The sequence below is a fragment of the Vicia villosa genome, unplaced genomic scaffold (assembly GCF_029867415.1).
Source record: "Vicia villosa cultivar HV-30 ecotype Madison, WI unplaced genomic scaffold, Vvil1.0 ctg.000534F_1_1, whole genome shotgun sequence".
Taxonomy (NCBI): Eukaryota; Viridiplantae; Streptophyta; class Magnoliopsida; order Fabales; family Fabaceae; genus Vicia; species Vicia villosa.
In genome coordinates, this window is record NW_026705246.1 from 764,155 (window position 1) to 782,279 (window position 18,125).

General features: G+C 33.9%; 1 protein-coding gene and 1 long non-coding RNA gene across 2 annotated transcripts; both read right to left on the reverse strand.

Annotated features, from left to right (window-relative positions):
- Positions 1 to 4,671: 4,671 nt before the first annotated feature.
- Positions 4,672 to 5,498, reverse strand: LOC131629215 (uncharacterized). Its single transcript, XR_009291995.1, has 3 exons — positions 5,409 to 5,498; positions 5,156 to 5,247; positions 4,672 to 5,058 (listed from the first exon to the last, which is right to left on the reverse strand). It is a non-coding gene; the product is annotated as an uncharacterized LOC131629215 (long non-coding RNA).
- A 430-nt stretch (positions 5,499 to 5,928) lies between these two features.
- On the reverse strand, positions 5,929 to 7,025 carry LOC131629200 (uncharacterized). The gene is made up of 2 exons (XM_058899996.1): positions 6,828 to 7,025; positions 5,929 to 6,132 (listed from the first exon to the last, which is right to left on the reverse strand). Exons 1-2 carry the CDS (start codon positions 7,023 to 7,025, stop codon positions 5,929 to 5,931), a joined length of 402 nt encoding a protein of 133 aa, XP_058755979.1.
- Positions 7,026 to 18,125: the final 11,100 nt, after the last annotated feature.

Consider the following 18,125-nt stretch of genomic DNA (forward strand, 5'->3'; position numbering starts at 1 on the left):
ATTTTCAAGGTTAAGGAAGGAATTAAAGGAGTAATGTCAAAGAGATACAAGGCAAGATTGGTTGCTAGGGGATTCACTCAGAAAGAAGAAGTTGACTTTAATGATGTGTTCTCACTAGTTTTGAAGCACATATCTATTCAAATGTTGCTTGCCATGGTGGTAAAGTTCAACCTAGAGCTGGAGTAGATGAATGTGAAGACTGATTTCTTGTATGATGATATAGATGAAACAATCTCGATGATGTAATCTAAAGGGTATGCAGAAAAGGGAAAGGAAGATTATGTGTGAAATTTGAATAAATCTTTATATGGACTGAAACAATCTCCTTTATAGTGGAATAGGAGATTCAGTAAGTTGATGGAACACATAGGTTTCACTAGGAGTCAATTCGACTAATGTGTTTACTTTAGATTTTGACCTGGAAATTCACTTGTTATTTTGTTGCTTTATGTGGATGAAATCCTCATAGCAAGCTACTGTGTCGAGGATATAGTGAAGTTAAAGAATGAACTTGTTAAGGAGTTTGACATGAAGAATCTAGGAGCTACCTCCAGAATTCTTAGGATTGACATCTAGAGAGATAGAAAGCAGTCAAGATTATGCTTATCTCAAAAGACATACCTGAAGAACATTCTCGACAAATTCGGTATGTCGAACTCAAAGCCTGTTGTAACACCGACAAATCACCAATTCAAGACGAGTACGACTCAAAGTCCTAGTATTGAAGTTGAAAGAGCCTTTATGAATAGCTTTCCATATGCTAGTATAGTAGGTTCTTTGATGTATGCCATGGTCCGTACGATGCCAGACATAACATATACAATAAGCCTTTTAAGTAGGTATATGGCCAATCCTAGAAAGACGCACTTGCAAGCATTGAAGTGGATTCTAAGGTACATAAATGGATCTTTGAGTAGATTCCTAATTTATGGTGGAGCCCGTGGTGATGATAGCAAAGTAAAAATCGAAGGATTTTTAGACTCTGATTATGCAGGTTGTACGTATTCTAGAAAATATATTTCTAGATATATTTTCACTATATTTGGGATAACAATTAGTTGAAAATCAACACTTTAGAAGGTTGTTGCCTTATCAACCACTGAAGCGAAATATATTTCCCTCACTAAAGTTGTGAAAGAAGCATTATGACTTGAAGGTTTTACTATGGAGATTAAACTTCAAGGTCGAGCAATCACCGTTAAACGTGATAGCCAAAGTGCAATACACCTGTCAAAGAATTCAACTTATCATGAACAAACAAAGCACATCGATGTGAGGTTGCATTTTGTCATAGAAATAATCGAGTGGGAAGAAGTCCAAGTGCTGAAGGTTTTAACAGATTACAATACTGCTGATATGATCACCAAGACATTGACAAGATGCAAATTTTTCCACCGTATGCAGTTGATAAAGTTGCATGAAGAAAACTAGTTTGTTTCCTTGATGTTATAGAGTTTGTTCCAAGGTGGATATTTGTGAGATTTTGGGTCTAACTCTAGTCTCAACAAGGGTAGCTTATTGGTTCTACAGAGTTTAAGCATGTTGTCGAAGTCTGTTCACATGCTGATATCGAAGTCCTGCATGATGTAGTTGAAGTACACTCTAACATGTAGTAGTCGAAATGCTAGGATTGTTAGCATATTGAATTGGGCCAGTTTGTTTAGCCCAATTGTTGAATTTATCTTGTAGCTTAAGCTAGCTTAGTAGTCTATAAGTAGACTAGTTCTCTCAGGTTGTTGAGAATGGCTGGTAGTTGTTATTAACTTGTAAGCTTGGAAACCTTGTTGAGTAAGTGCATAGTAAAAACAGTTATAACCAATCCTAGTTTTCTTCTTCTTCTTCTTCTTCTCTCTTTCATAAAACCTAATAGGATTTCTTGTGTTTGTTTAAGAAACTCAATCTTTCTCATAATGTTGGTTTGTTCGTGAAGGCACTCTGTTAAAACAAGTCATGATGTTGCCTTCAAACTCTTAAATTATAAAAATAAATCTTTAACTTTTACTTTTAGAATCCAATGATTATGGTTACAGTCATTTCACTTAATTGAGTGAATGAGTAGAAATGATTGATCGCTCTTATGAATCTTCGTCGACGAAAGAAGAGATAATAGCCATTAATACTTTTATTAGAATTAATTAGAGGGAAAGGAATTATAATTATGTCTACATTGTTGGAAAACATAGAATTGGAAAACATAGAATTTTAAATATGTAAGGACATTTTCTTGCATGTGCGAGCATATGAGTTATATAAATTAAAATTTTAGTGTTTTTTACACATATGGAAATCTCGTGTGTCATCCCACAATTTAAACATTGGCGTTGCACGTGTGAGAATGACTATCTCTTGTGTGATTCCATATTGAACATTTTTGCATGTATGATGTGAGAAGCTCGCATATGTTGGTATTTATATATCCTTATACTCCGACTAGTTAATATTGCGTCACATATGCGAGTTTTTCACATTGTACATGTGACATGAATTTATTTTACCGTTTCACTTTTTTTTACCTTATTTGGGTTTTTTTCCCTCTAAACTCACACCTTCTCAAACAAGAATTCATTCTAATCAGTTTCTTTTACCCTTTGACCAATCATCGTGTCTTTAAGGCTAATTCCCATTTTAAAAAAAGGAAAACGAATGATCTTATCACATCCTACAACTTTTATTGTTTACTTTATGTCGTCCATGAAGAACATTATATTGTTGTTGTGGCAAAGAAGAATACTAACCTCGAGATGAATTTCCTCAATAAGTATCCAAAAATCCATAATTGAATAAGGAGGAGTAATACTCCTTTTAAATCCTACATGGAAAGTGATAACTTAAGAATTGTGTAAAAATTCTACATTAGTGCTTATGTGCTGGAGAGTTAAGCTCAAGTGTAGTAGTCATATGTGAAATGATAGACAATGTTGAACTTAAAACAGTTTGAAGACAATGCTCTTTGATTTTATTTTGATGATAATACAATGTAAGAAAATAATTTTATTGTCTAATGTTTGTTACATATGTAGAAATATTTTAAGAAGATTAATTGTAATTTGGAAAGAGTAATGAAGTTCTCCAAATGATCATTTGGTGTAATAGATGAATTTGGAAGATTTCATCTAAACAAAGTGATCATTAAGCATATTGGTACTTCATTTGTTAAAGCATCTTATTGGCACGTGTCTTGGTGACTCGCTCTGGTACATGCTAGTACATGTTGTCAACTTTGTTGTTTGGTCATGGTACTCAAGTCATCTGGTTCCTTTGGTCAACTGTAACCTTTAAGTCAACAGTTTTATCCTCTGATAGAATATGAAGTTGATATCTTTTAAGAGTTTATTCCTCTAGCAACCTTCAGTAAAGATTGTTCTTAGAAAGAATAACTTAGATCATTTCTCTATCATCTTTTAAATTTAAGACATCTAAGAACAGTGCACGAGGTACAATATTATATGTTTTACGTGACAAAATATACATGTTTGTTTGCGGCAAAACCTGCTATATGCTCTAAAGACACGGAATAGTCAGGTGCAATAGTAAAAAATCACAACAGCTCCTTTATTAAAAGATCAAGATCATCTAATGGTCATAAAAAGAAAATTATATAAAGACTCAACTTATCACTATTTTATTCACCAACTCAACGTACAACAATGTGTGTATTCAAATAAATATTTGAGAATAAACTTGAGTAGAAAAAGAACTTTAAAAAAAAGGAATATTTAGAAAAGAAACTGACATTATCGATCTCCGTAAGAAAAATTAGTAGTTTTGACATGACACTAAATGCTAAGATATAAGTGTTGGGTAATCATGTGGAGCATCCACATTGGGTCAAGAGAAACTCACAAATGAAAGAGACACCACATATTCACCTAAAACTTTAAAATGATAGGTGTATGAGTCCTCTCACTTATAAAGTGCCTAACCTCCATTTTTTTAAACAATGTGAGACTAATAACTGACACTTGTACTTGTAAACAACAATAAGATTACTTCTTTCATCATAATATGGAATCTTCTCCAACATTTAAGTTGTTATTTTCAAGCGGGTGTCATATGGGTAATATAGATTATATTGGAGAAGGATATAGACATGGACATGCTCATCTGAGATAGCATTGTCATATTTTGGCTTAGGATGATTAATTATTTATGGGCCAAACACGCGTCATTCATGTAGTGCAGTAAGTGGAAGTGGAAGTAAGATCTTCAATCAATTGTGCGTGTGTGGCTAGTGATAAAAGCTTGGGTTTTGAGGGTGTGTTCCCCTCAAGGTCTCAAGTTCAAATCCTGCTAGGTCTAAATTGCCTATTAAAAAAAAAACTTCAATCAAATGGTGAATTCAAAGAATATCATGAACACCACAACAATTGATCATCAGGCCTTTGAGAGATAAGCAACAGTTTGAATAGATAACTCATATTCTCCTTAACCACCATCAATGACTTTCCTCCCCCTAGAGGTTGTAGACAAGAGGATAATGCATCACCACAATGACCTTAGGGTTCTCATTATCAAGACATTTTTTTTATGTAATAAACAAGTCAATTATTATGATATTTAAGCCACGATGTAAATCTAAGTCATAAATCATAATATCATAAAAAACTTTTCCTCTTAAAAGATTCAAGGAAGGTTAACTAAAATAAATATCATAATAATGAACCACCATAAATTGACAAGATACCAAGATACAGTCATTAATTTAACTCCAAACAAAGTAAAAATTGAGACCATTGAGTTTTCAACTTCCTACTATAGAGATTCCTAATAAGAACAAGTCTTTTCTAACTTCAACATGAACTAACTTTCACTCATCTCAAGAAACCTTCTTCTAATCCACCCACTGCTTACCATTCTTAACAAAATGGTTATGATCATAATGGCTGACCTCCAAATTCTTCAACCAATCATCAGCAGCCTTCAAAAACGAGTTCAATAGGCGCGATTCAGACGCTGCAGGAAAAGGCAAAATCGACCCTTTCACCTTATAAGTAGTTAGGCCAAAGCTTGGAAGAGAGATTTTCAACCTTCCGTCACGCATCTCCGGATGAGTTTTGACTGTGACAAAGGAAGAGATATAAAATAATGTAAGCAAAATGAGAATTTAAGTTTTGTTTTGGCAATCAGAATGGAAATGAAAGAGATGAATATATACTTTTGAAATCAGTTGACAGCTTATGGTAAGTAAGAAAGGACGCATCGAGGCTTTTCATCGTTGGTCCTAGAGGGATACGGTAAATCGGATACCTGAACACAAGTTCTATTCGTTAGACATTACAATAACAATGCCTTATTATACTAAATAAGATCGGCTACAAGGATCGACTTCTGTCATAATGTTAAACAGTAAATAAATAAATAAAATTAAAGAATAAAATGACGGCGAAAGATATGGATTTAGATACTACCAAGCCACGGAAAACCAGCTACATGGTGATAATTCAGAGCTCTTCAAATTATTTATACAAGGATCGTCTTCAGCAAGAATTGAAACCTGAGAGGAAAATGAAACTGTTAGGGTTCAAACCGGAGAAAGAGATGTAATGTAAGAGATATATTTGAAAAAGAAAAGGACTTGCCTGATCACTAAGGGGAAGGCGTACATACGGCAAATCATGCTCAAAGTATTCATAGACAAGCTTATGAGGTGCCTTGTTTGGTGGCACAGAAGTACCACTTTCCTCACTGGCCTTCTTGCTACAGTTTCATAACAGCATAATGGTGTTCTAAGCTCAACCAAATAATTAAAGAGCTATGCTATCTTAACAATATTTTTCATAAACTGAAATATATATATATATATATATATATATATATATATATATATATATATATATATATATATATATATATATATATATATATATATATATATATATATATATATATATATATTAGCAATAAAAGATGGAGAAAAAAGAATCAAACTTACTCCAATTCTTGATCTTCAACATAGAGTTGAATTGCAGAGATATAAGGAGCAAAGTATTGTATGACATGTTCATGGTCGCTGAGTGTGAGAGGAACATTCACTCCATATGCACTCCATTCCTTGAAACACTCCCACAAGTCTTCAAGAACAAAGTAGGGTTTCTCCGCATTTTCAGGAGTTTTGCTTCCTTTGCCCACAGTCTGAAATTTAGAGTCAAAACAAATATCAATTTATTAATAAAAAATAAAATTATAAGGAAAAAAACATTCAGAAGTAATTAAAATAAATAATCAAACAAATGTTCATCATGAATAAGACCCTTTGTTAAGATTTATTTCTGAGTGAGAAAAAAACTTTTTTTTTTTTGAAATAGATAAGTTTTAAGAATTTTTTAGCCATTTATTATTACATTTTTAAGGTCATTAAAATGAATATTTGAAAAAAGTATTAAAAAATAATTTGTTTGTTTACTTGAAAATGATAATAATTTTTTTAATTGTAATTTTTTTTATTATGATAATAATATAAAATAATTTTAATTTTTTGATAAATTTGACCACTAAATTATAAAATAATATAATCACATTTTTTATGATACATAACAAATGTGGTTCTTAAATAGCTGATGCATTCAAAACTCAACATAACACTGAAAAATTGTGATGAACTCGAGTCAATTATTTTAAAAATGTCATCAAAAAGCATCACAAAGTTGAGAAAAAAATTTATGAAAAAACATAGGATTGAATTTTAACACCTTAGATAAAAAATTAATATCTACCAATGGAGTCAATGAGGATAAGAGATTATTCAAATTTTTCACGCTAGCAGGAATTGGCGAGATCGACTCATACGAATATGAGTCGACTTGCATTTTTTGAGTGAACGAGGATACGAGATTATTCGAATTTTTCACGCTAGCAGAAACTGGCGAAACGGACTCATATGATTCGACTTGTGAAACATCCTGATTAACTGGTTCTGGATTTTGTTGCTGCTTATTTTTGTTGTTCCGAGGAATAAAAAACTTGAACCGGTTGGAACTGGAACCACTCTTCATTGGCAAGGAACATTTACTAGTAGAATTTGACATATCCTACTAGCAAATAAAATTGAGATCAATAGTAGCTTTTGATATAATCAAACAAAAATGAAGAAAGAAAGAAAAAATGGAGATAAAATGTTTGGCAGTTTGGATCTTATAAACAAGAACCAAAACAACAAATAAAGACTTATGTGTTGTGTTTTGCACTGAATAGTGAGATGTATATATAGAAAAAAAAATGAGGGACCTATTTATTTTATAATATTTGTTGTTTTAAAAAAATTTCTTTTGGTATTGGTTTATTTAAAGAGTTTTAATGCTTATAACTCATATTTGGACTTATGTTTTTATAAAATACTATTTTAATAATGTTAAGTCAAAAAAAATAGTATTTGATAAAAATATTGATATTTTGATATAAAAATTATACATTGTATATAGACATTGTAGATCTGTGAACTATTTTTAAAAATTATTTTAAAAATATTTTATCATCTTGTTATAATTTATTTAAAGATAATTTTTTAAACTTAAAACCAATTAAAATAGAATTTTTATAAAAGAAAATAAAAATATATTAATAAAGTGACACTAATAATTATTGTACACCAAATAATTTTGAACTATGAATTTCAAAATCACAATGGCGAAGCTTTTACCAAATAGTTACCACTACAAGTGGTTTAAGTAAATTTTTATTAAAATTTATATTAAATATTTTATCTCTTTGGTGCCATTATTTTCGGAATGTTAAAAAGTAACTAGGATGAAACAATATTATTACTTCTAATAATAAATATTTTTAATAGATATATTTTTTAAAAAAATGTAATTTTTATCATGTTAAAATCTTAAAAATAAATATCAAAATTATTTTTTAATTTATAAAAAATAGATTTAAAATTTATAATAATTTAATCTTTAACAAATACACTTAGTATAAAATACATTCAATGTAAATATTGATTTGGTTGAAAAAGAAAAAAAAATTAATAAAAAATATTTTTATTTTATACAAAGTTGACTGAGTTTTCTGAAAAAAAAAAAATTTAAATAACCAGGTTTAATAAAAAAATTAAAAAAAACCATGTTTTCGGGGTATTTACCAAAATGTCTAGGTTTGGAACCCCAGATAGGTGGATGCGCCAACTGAAATAGCGCATAAGTGTTATTTAGAGGTGCATGCGCCAATTCAAATGGCTAACCCTAAATTTTCAATTGATTGCGCCAAATGGAATGGCGCATTAGGGTATTTTTTCCCTAATAGCCAAACCATTTGGCGCCTAAAGCCAATCCTTTTTTTTTTCTTTTTTTTAGTTTTTATAATTAAATTTATAAACACCTATTTTGACATCCGTTATTCGAAATCGAAACAACGGGGCTATATATAAAAACCGGAAATAAAAAATTTCATTAATTTTAGGGAAACGATACATCGACAACAATTGATTAAAGAAAACATTATAAAATACATAACAAAATGCCTAATGGCGTGCATCGCCAAGATAACCATCTGTTCCGCACAAAGGTCTTGTTATCGGACGTCTAGCGCGTTCGTTGACGCCGCCGCGAAGCCTAGCACCACCCCTACCCTTCGTGCTTCTTGTTGTGTCTGTGTAGCTGGGCCTGGAAGTGGGTTGTTCTGCTGGTCGCTGTCCATGAATTCGTCAACGCCACCATAATTTCTCGGAAACCGACTGTCGTAAAGTCGGTTACCCAAGCCCTCAAAATTGTTAAATGGTGGTGGGGGAGTAGGTTGGGACACGACTTCCGGTACGCAGCACCCAGCAGTACTAGAACTACCTTGATAAAATCCAAATTGGGTCGACGGTGTTGCATAGCCAAAAGGGGTGCCACGGTGAGATGATTCAGCATGTGGACCATCGTCGGGACTTAGATGGAGGCTTGACGAACCGATCTCAATGTTTTGTCCGAACAACCTTGTGGACCCTGTGTAACCTGCAAAGCCAAGTGGTTGTGAATGGGTCTGGTATTGGCTAGTAGAATGGTGTTGGTCTTCAGCTTCTTGGAAAGGTTGAGACTGTGATTGGAACAAATTTTGTTGCTGGTAGTTGCGGTTAGAACGGGACGGAGTATGGAACAGATTTTGTGGCTGGTGGGTGTACTGATTTTGTTCTTGTTCTCGTTGTTGTTGTTGTTGTTGCTGCTGTAATTGTTGTCGTTGTTGTCGTTGTTGTTGTAGTTGTTGTTGTTGTTGTTCCTCTTCAGGTTGTTGTTGTGGTAGGATGTAGTTGTGAGCACGGGGGTCTATTAGGTAGAACGGATCTGCAATAAATAAATTAGGGGTGGTAACCGTACGGTACCAACTCATGTATTGTGCGGACGGTTTCATCTCTCGATCACTCACGGGGAAGTCGAGGAAATATTGGCGACGGTCCTTCTACATCTGGCGCCATTCGGGTGCGTAATCCTTCCAGTTTTGATGATTCCACTGATGGTTGACTCGTCTGAGGTGCCACACTCCCAAGTCAACTGGAGGATCGGGTATACCTTGATGCATTCCGAACTGTAGTTTGACCCGGTCACTATGATGCATTTCGATGATGTTGTACCGGATCAGGCAAGTTCTTGCAGTCCAAATAGCTGCATCTGCACCTCTAGGCTCATGGTCGCAATCGAGATATGGTATCCAAATAAACTGCATGCATAAGAGTTATACATTATTTCGATCAAATATTTATAAAAAATACACTTATAAAAGAGCAAAAGATTAGAGATAATACATCCTCGGGTCGTAAGTGATCAATCAGCTGGCGGTACATTGTGATATTTGACCGCGGATTTTTCGTGAAGTCGATTTTTTCACGCAAAATCTAAAACGCAAATTAAATGTGTTAGTTAGAGTAAATCATAATCCACTTATTCTGCATGAAAAATATGAATTAAAAAGTTACCTCATTGCATACGGAAAGGTCCAGCTGGTTCTGTTAATCGGGGCCATTATAGACATCCTCCACCACCCCCACATTTGCACCAACAGAGCGCATCCATAGAATGTGCAAGAATCGTATTTTGCGTTCTTGCACATGGATTGGTACAACATAGCCAGGGCAGCAGACCCCCATCTATATAGACTCACTCTAGTAAAATCCATTAACAAACGTAAATACATAAAATTAACGGTGTTACCAGTACTATCTGGAAACAAAACGTTTCCAAACAGCAAGCTCAGGTAACACCTGGTTTTCTGAAGTATAGTTTCTTGGGAAGAATCATCATCCAACTGAAATGTTGAATAATAGTCCTTTAACCTCTTAAGGTTAACACCCTGTCCCCTAGCACTAGCTTGTCCCTCTATCAAGTCTATACCCAATGCCTGGTGGCAAAGGGAATTTGCTTGCATTACACAACCATTAATTGCCTTACCGTCAACTGGAAGGCCTAACAACATGTGAACATCCTCCAGGGTTATGGTGCACTCCCCTGTTGGAAGATGGAAAGTGTGGGTCTCTGGCCTCCAGCGTTCTAACAAGGCCAGAACAAATTTGTGATCTATGGAAGCCTCAGCGATGCTGCTAATGGGTCTGAAACCAACAACTTCTAAGTATGGTTTTATGTGTTCGTCCGGAGAGACGATCGAGTGACTACGAGTCCGGAATTGGGAAGCATCATGAAAAATAATTATGTACGCATTAGTGTGCAGTTATAACATAATAGATACATGCAGTTATTAACGTAATAGTAAAATACTTACATAGGATGCAATGTTTTCCACGATTCCTCGGTGCGTATCACCCATTGTTAAGAGAGACATGGTTGAACACTGGAAATCTGGAGTTTGAAAGCAAAATGATTTTTGTGAGTGTAAATGAGTGATGGTGATGAGAAATCTGCAGAGGCCAAGGTAGTATATATAGTGATAAGGCTGAAACGGTAACAAGCTGCATGTTGGACATGTCAACACATTCAATGTTGCTAGGTGTTGCTTGTGCAGAAGTGGTTGGCATGCATGCAACATAACATTTGGTGTCAGGACATTGTGACATGCATGCATAGCAGAAATAGGTGACAGATAGGGTTGCATGCATGCAATATTAGGACGAATCGTTTCAGGAATATTTTCAGGAATCATTTCAGGACTCGTTTCAGACGCATGCGAACTTGCAGGAATCGTTCCAGACGCATGCAACACATAGAAATTATTAAGTCGTTAACAGGTGGGAACCATGTGGGGACCGGGTGGGGACCACATGTATAACACATATGCGCCAAATGGAATGACACATTCATTCAAATGCAACACTAATGCGCCAAACCATTTGGCGCCTTCTAGGAAAGGGATATAACATATGCGCCATTCCATTTGGCGCGTTAGTGCAAACCCTAATTTTTTTTGAAAATTAGGGTTTCTGTTTTGTCATGTAGTGGAAACCCTAGTTGTGTTATAGACCGTAAGTCAGGTGTGCGTCCCTCTATAAATTAGGGTTTCTTGTGTGCATAAGACTACACACATGAATTAAATATGAGATCTCGCATAAGGCCAGATAGCACGCACCGGAGCTCAGAGCCTCCACCACCTGTGAGGCGGTTCGACTATCAACCGGAGTATCGTCGAAGGAACGAGCATGTCATTTTCTCTCCTGTCAAACCTCCCATGCCGGTTATGTTTTGGAATATCCATTCTATGGACCATCTTAAGAGGACCATCCCGAGGTTTTTGGATGGGGAGTACAATCCCGGCGAAGAAATCAGATCTATCAAGAGGCTTATTAGAACAAGGGGTGGTGTTTTTCTTGAAAGGAAGCGTTGGTGGGAGACTATGGAAGACGACATCCAATGCACTCGTATGATGGAGGACAGAGAAGACATTGTTTTGACCGTTGTAATATCCTAGATGCCGCAGTTTCTTTATCATTTCTGTAACTTCTGTACCGTTCAATCAAATGCTCAACGCATATTTTAATGAACTGATATTTTATCGTTACGACGTCGCCAATAAATATTTACTTTATAAATAATTAACAACAATATTTCCCGCCAAAAAATAAAATATTGCACCATATTTACCCGCTAAAAAATACTTGGTACAAGTGGTACGTTATTCTATAAATAGAGGTGTGTGTGTGGAGTTGAAGTATTAACTCTTTTTTTCTTCTTACTTCCGATAGTTATAAATGGATTCAGTTTGGGCTGTAGTCTTTTTTGAGGAAGGTAATCACATGCGGGTTTGTCTGAACCCGCATTGGGATTTCAAGAGAATTGTTAGAGCTATCAACACCGGGTTTCATCAACTGGATGGTCCAACCAGGAAAGTTAAACAAATAGATTATCGTTGTCCATACATTACGTTAACGGATAATAACCCAAAAGGCACCTACATGTATTATTGGGATCATGTGAAAGACGATGTGGATGTGGATATAATGTTTTGGACACACAGTGGAGAAGTTAATCGAGGCGTTGAAAATCCACTTGTTCTTGCAATGATACTTGAGTAGTTTAGATTGTGTATAGTGTATGGTGTGGTCAGACACATCATACTTTAAAATCCTCTTGTTTTGTGTTACTTTATTGTTGCAATGTAATTTCGTGTTCTACCAGTTGTTGTAGTGTTTTCCAAGTACATGTTGCAAACGCTATTATGGTGTAATCAGTCCCTGGATCATTTAATTAAAATTGATGTGGTTGTTGTGTTAGTTGTGGTTGGTGCAAACATTAAGTAAGCTAACAGACATTTACCATTGTGTGTTTGTCTTTTACATTCAATTTGGAATCTTGAGACAGACATAGATCAGCGTACGTCTGTCTAGTCTCGTCATGTTGGAATCTTGGGACAGACCTAGGTCAGCGTGCGTCTGTCTAGTCTCGTCATGTTGGAATCTTGGGACAGACCTAAATCAACGTGCGTCTGTTTAGTCTCGTCATGTTCGAATCTTGGGACAGACCTAGATCAGCGTGCGTCTGTCTAGTCTCGTCATGTTGGAATCTTGGGACAGACCTAGATCAGCGTGCGTCTGTCTAGTCTCATCATCCTGAGACAATGCAAAGCTGTAACCATGTTGGCAAACATTGCGCAATAGAGCATTATCCTATATAAGACAACCAATATTTCTAAACATTACAACACACACAAACAATATTGCCTATTATCACCTGGTATTACAACACCCAAACACTAACCCGAAACAATGGCTGCATCTCCCTAATACTTGGTAAATGCTCATCTAAATGGTGAGACTTACTCACATGAAACAGCCGGTTTTATGATGAGAGACACTCAGGTTGTGCCATTTTTGTTAAGCAAAAGAGCCACCTTTACATACCTCATTCAGCGACTTCAGGCTAAGATTGCAATGGGTCCTATTGCAAACATTTTCTACCAATGTCCTTCTTTCAATAACAACAACACCGTCAAGTTTTATGAGATGGAGATTGCAAATGACAAAGACCTCCAGGATATGTTTGCTAACCACGGATATTCTGGCTTGGATTCCATCGAGCTGTACGTTACTCTACAGGTTGAGACACAAGAACCTCATATTGTTCAGTCGCAAGTTATTGACCCACCAGTCAACGAGCAAGAAGAGGTTGATGTCATAGACGAGGAAGAAGAAGATCTGGAAACTGAATTTGACGACATGGTCAACAAGGAATCCGAAGACGAGCAACACATGTCGGTGCCTCCAGCTCATGTGTACGCACCTCCAGCACATATGAGTAACTTGAACCTGCAAGGTGACAAACCATCATCCGACATCTTCTTCACACCGTACATCCAAAATGACGATGAGTTAAAGGAAGGAGACAAGTTTCCTTCTAAGGAGAAATGTCTTAGAACAATAAAAAATGGCACATGGCGCACAACGTTGATTTTGAAGTAGATCGTTCAAACCTGGAACGGTATGTAATCACTTGTAAAAATCCAGAGTGTGGCTTCAGACTGTTGGCTTCTTATAGGAAGAGAAGTAATGCATGGGTCATAGGGTCGATTACGCAACAACACACATGTGTCAACCCTAACACTTCCCAGGATCATACGAAACTCAGTGGCGATCTTATCTGTCAGGAGATCTTGCCTCTCATAAGCTCTGATCCGTCTTTGAAGTTCAAAAATATTATCTCGCATATCGTTACAGCCTACAACTACTCTCCATCTTACAGAAATGCGTGGGTTGCAAAACCAAAGGCAATTGAAAAAGTCTACGGCAATTGGGAGGAGTCATACAAAAATCTTCCCCGCTACCTTACTGCGCTACAAACTTACGCACCTGGCACTGTTTCTATTCTAGAGACACTGCCCGCGCATGCCCCAGATGGAAACCCTGTCCAAGGAAACGGAATATTCCATCACCTTTTTTGGGTGTTCAAACCTTGCGTACGAGGGTTTGCATATTGTAAACCCATACTTTAAATTGATGGAACATGGTTATACGGAAAATACAAGGGAACCATGCTTATGGTGGTTGCACAGGACGGGAACAACAATATATTTCCGGTGGCGTTCGCAATTGTTGAAGGTGAAACTGTCGCGGCTTGGAGTTTCTTTCTAAGAAATCTCCGAGAACATGTTGCTCCTCAGCCTGACCTCTGTTTAATCTCTGATAGGCACGCTTCCATTGAGAGTGCTTATAACAATCCAGCAAACGGATGGAATGACCCACCATCAACTCACGTCTATTGTATTCGCCACATCGCCCAGAACTTCATGCGGGAGATCAAGGATAGGCAGCTCAGGAAGGCCCTGGTCAATGCTGGTTATGCATTAACCCAACCTACATTCCAGCAATATCGGAGTGAGATTGTACTGACAAATCCAGATGCGGGAACTTGGATAAATAACCTTTCCAGGGAGAAATGGACAAGGGCTTATGATTAAGGCGTGCGATGGGGCCACATGACGACAATTCTGGTAGAATCCATGAATGGAGTTTTCAAAGGCATTCGTAACCTTCCTATCACTGCACTAGTGGAGGCAACCTACTTTAGGATGGCTTCACTATTCTCAACGAGAGGCAAGAAGTGGGGTGATGTTAGACAATCGGGTCAATTGTTAAGTGATAGTTGCATGAAATTTATGCAAGAGCAATCGACAAAAGCAAACACTCATCAAGTAACTGCTTTCGACCGATTCAACCGGACCTTCAGTGTTCGCGAAACAATTGACCACAACGAGGGTTTGCCAAGACAACAATATAGGGTTCTGCTAGACGACCATTGGTGCGACTGTGGAAGGTTTCAAGCTTTCTGTATGCCTTGCTCACATGTCATAGCAGCATGTGCATTTGCGCACCGCGACGCAATATCACTACTGTCTCCAATTTACAAGGCTCAGACATTGCTCCGAGTTTACAGTGTTGCGTTTCCAGTGGTAGCCAAGGAGGATTACTAGCCTGAGTATGATGGGGAGGTAGTTTGGCATAATGATGCAATGCGGCGAAAGAAAAAGGGTCGCCCCAATAGTACGCAGATTAGAACCGAACTGGACGTCCATGACAAAATGGAAAGAAAATCCAGCATTTGTCATCAAGTGGGGCACAATAGAAAAAGATGTCTTAGTCGTGGCTCAACCTCGTCCCAAGTTTAATCTACTATGTAATTTTTTTCAACAATGTATCAATTTGTGCAAAGATACGCCAAATGATTTGGCGCATTCTCCTTTCTGGGATCTCAAACCTAGACATTTTGGTAAATACCCTGAAAACATGGTTTTTTTTGTAATTTTTTTATTAAACCTGGTTATTTAATTTTTTTTCAAGTTTTCCACTTAATTTAAAAAAAAAAAAAAGGATCCTTTCATAATTTTTTTACACGTGTCAAAAAAAAACTTCTATTTTACATGAAATCTATAAAATAATGCATTTCATTTAATTTTTTTATTTATTACAAAAACAATTACTTTATACTTTTTTTATACATTCAAGACAAATTGATAAAATAAATTATTTTAGATACCAATGTTTCTACTTTTTGCAATACTCTTAATTATTTATGATCTTATTTTATTTTATCATTATAAAATAAATAAGTAAATGTATTACTTACAAATTAATAATTAATATCAAAATTTAAAAATTTTATGATATTATATTTTGTTTTTCTTCTTAATTTTTTCCAAAAAAAATAATTTGTGGACAATTATTTTAGACATGAATCAAACTTTTTTTTATACAAATAACTTTGTATTTAAATAAAGGTACTAGGGGTAACCTAACCCGATTATAAAAAAAAATGATACAGCCAATCGGTCAAGTAATATTATTTAAGAAATTCCAGAGGATATTTGTATCAATTCATAGTAGTTACATTTCATTATTTCTTTAGAGTTTATTGTTAACCACCACCATGTAAACACCTTAATATTAATATTAGAGAATTTCTTTCTTCACCTCTCTATGGGGCTGACCCCAGCGAAAACCCCTAAATACCCCTACTTCGGAAATACATTTCCGAATTATTTTTTTTTCAAATTTTTTCAGAATTCGGAAATGCATTTCCGAAATTCCATTATTTGGGATTTAGAAAGTACACTTCAAAGATTTATACTATTTATTAGTTAATAAAGACAAATATATTGATTATAATTATAGAGAACAACCATTTCAAATTTTGGACCGATCAAATAAAACATCTTATAAATGGAATAAGTATATTCCTTTTAGAATAAAAAAAGATATGTTAATAATTTTGGAAATTTGTTATATTGAATTAATAATGATACACAAAATTATAATGAATTTATTATATTAGAATGACCCAAAAACTGCCATATTCAGTTCATTTTATTTTTATCAATTAAGAATTTTTTTTCATTTTGATACTTTGTTTCTTTTTTTTTTTTGAATCTATCAACTATTATTTTTAGTATATTAAAAAAATTATAAATTTTAATTCCTCTAAATTATTTGCTACTATTTTAATTTAATTTTTTTTGCAAAGTCTCACGTGGTGCACTTGTGTATTTCAAATAATTTTTTTATGACATTTCATCAATACAAATTTAAATTATTATTAGTTTAATAATTTTCCTATTTAATTTTTAAATTTTATTAATTTATTTATAAATTTGAGTTAAGTTTTAATTGTTAAAATTAAAATTTTAATTGTATTTTTTTATAAATTTTATTACTTTTAGATATTTTATAATTAACATAATAAATTTTAATTAAAGTTAAAATTATATTTTGTAATTAACTATTAAACTATTTATATTTATAATTTAGCTATTTTATAATTAACGTAATAACTTTTAGATAATCTCAATAATTTAGTTAAATAGTTACAATTTTATAAATAATTTATTAAATAATTTAACTATTTACTTTTTAAATAGTTAATAATAGTTACAAAATAAATTAATAAAGATTAAAGTTATAAATAATTAAATTAGTAAAATAATAATATTTTAAAGTTTTATCAATGGTATATAAAATACTCACGATACTTGCATATTCAGTATATTAAAAATATATAATTTTTTTGATTAATTTATATGTTCTAATGATTATTTAATGACATATCATTGATAAACTATATATTAAAAAAATAAATAAAGATTAAAAAATAAACAATTAAATTAAGAGAATAATAATATTTTAAAGTTTTATCAAAATGAAAAGAATTAATATTTGAAAAGAAAAGATTGAATAATTATCTTTACTAATTTAAAGTTTTATGTATAGAATTAAAGTACCAAAATGGAAAAAATTAACATAAATATAATTGAATACTGCAGTTTATTTTTTAAAGAACACTTAATCTAATCTTGGAAATTAATCAATTAATTTTATCAGGCAATTATATAATCAATTAATTTTAATCTAATCTTGGTAATTATATAATTTTAATTAATACAAATTAATTATATTATTAATACAATTGATTCACCTTGATTTTTGTTTCCGAAATATTCCAGGGGTGAATTCGGAATTCACCTTTTTTTTTTGGAAAAATGGGTGTTTTCGGAAATGCATTTCCGAAAACACTTTTTTCATAAAAATAAAGTGTTTTCGGAAGTGCACTTCCGAAATCAATCTTTTTAAAAAAAAGTAATTTCGAAAATGAATTTTTGAAATATAGGAACATTTTGGAATTTTCGTCAGAGGTGACAAAGAAGGTTGAGAGGTTTATAAAGAAATTTTCTAACATTAAACACAGTGTCATCCAAATCCTTCACTGTATTATTAAACA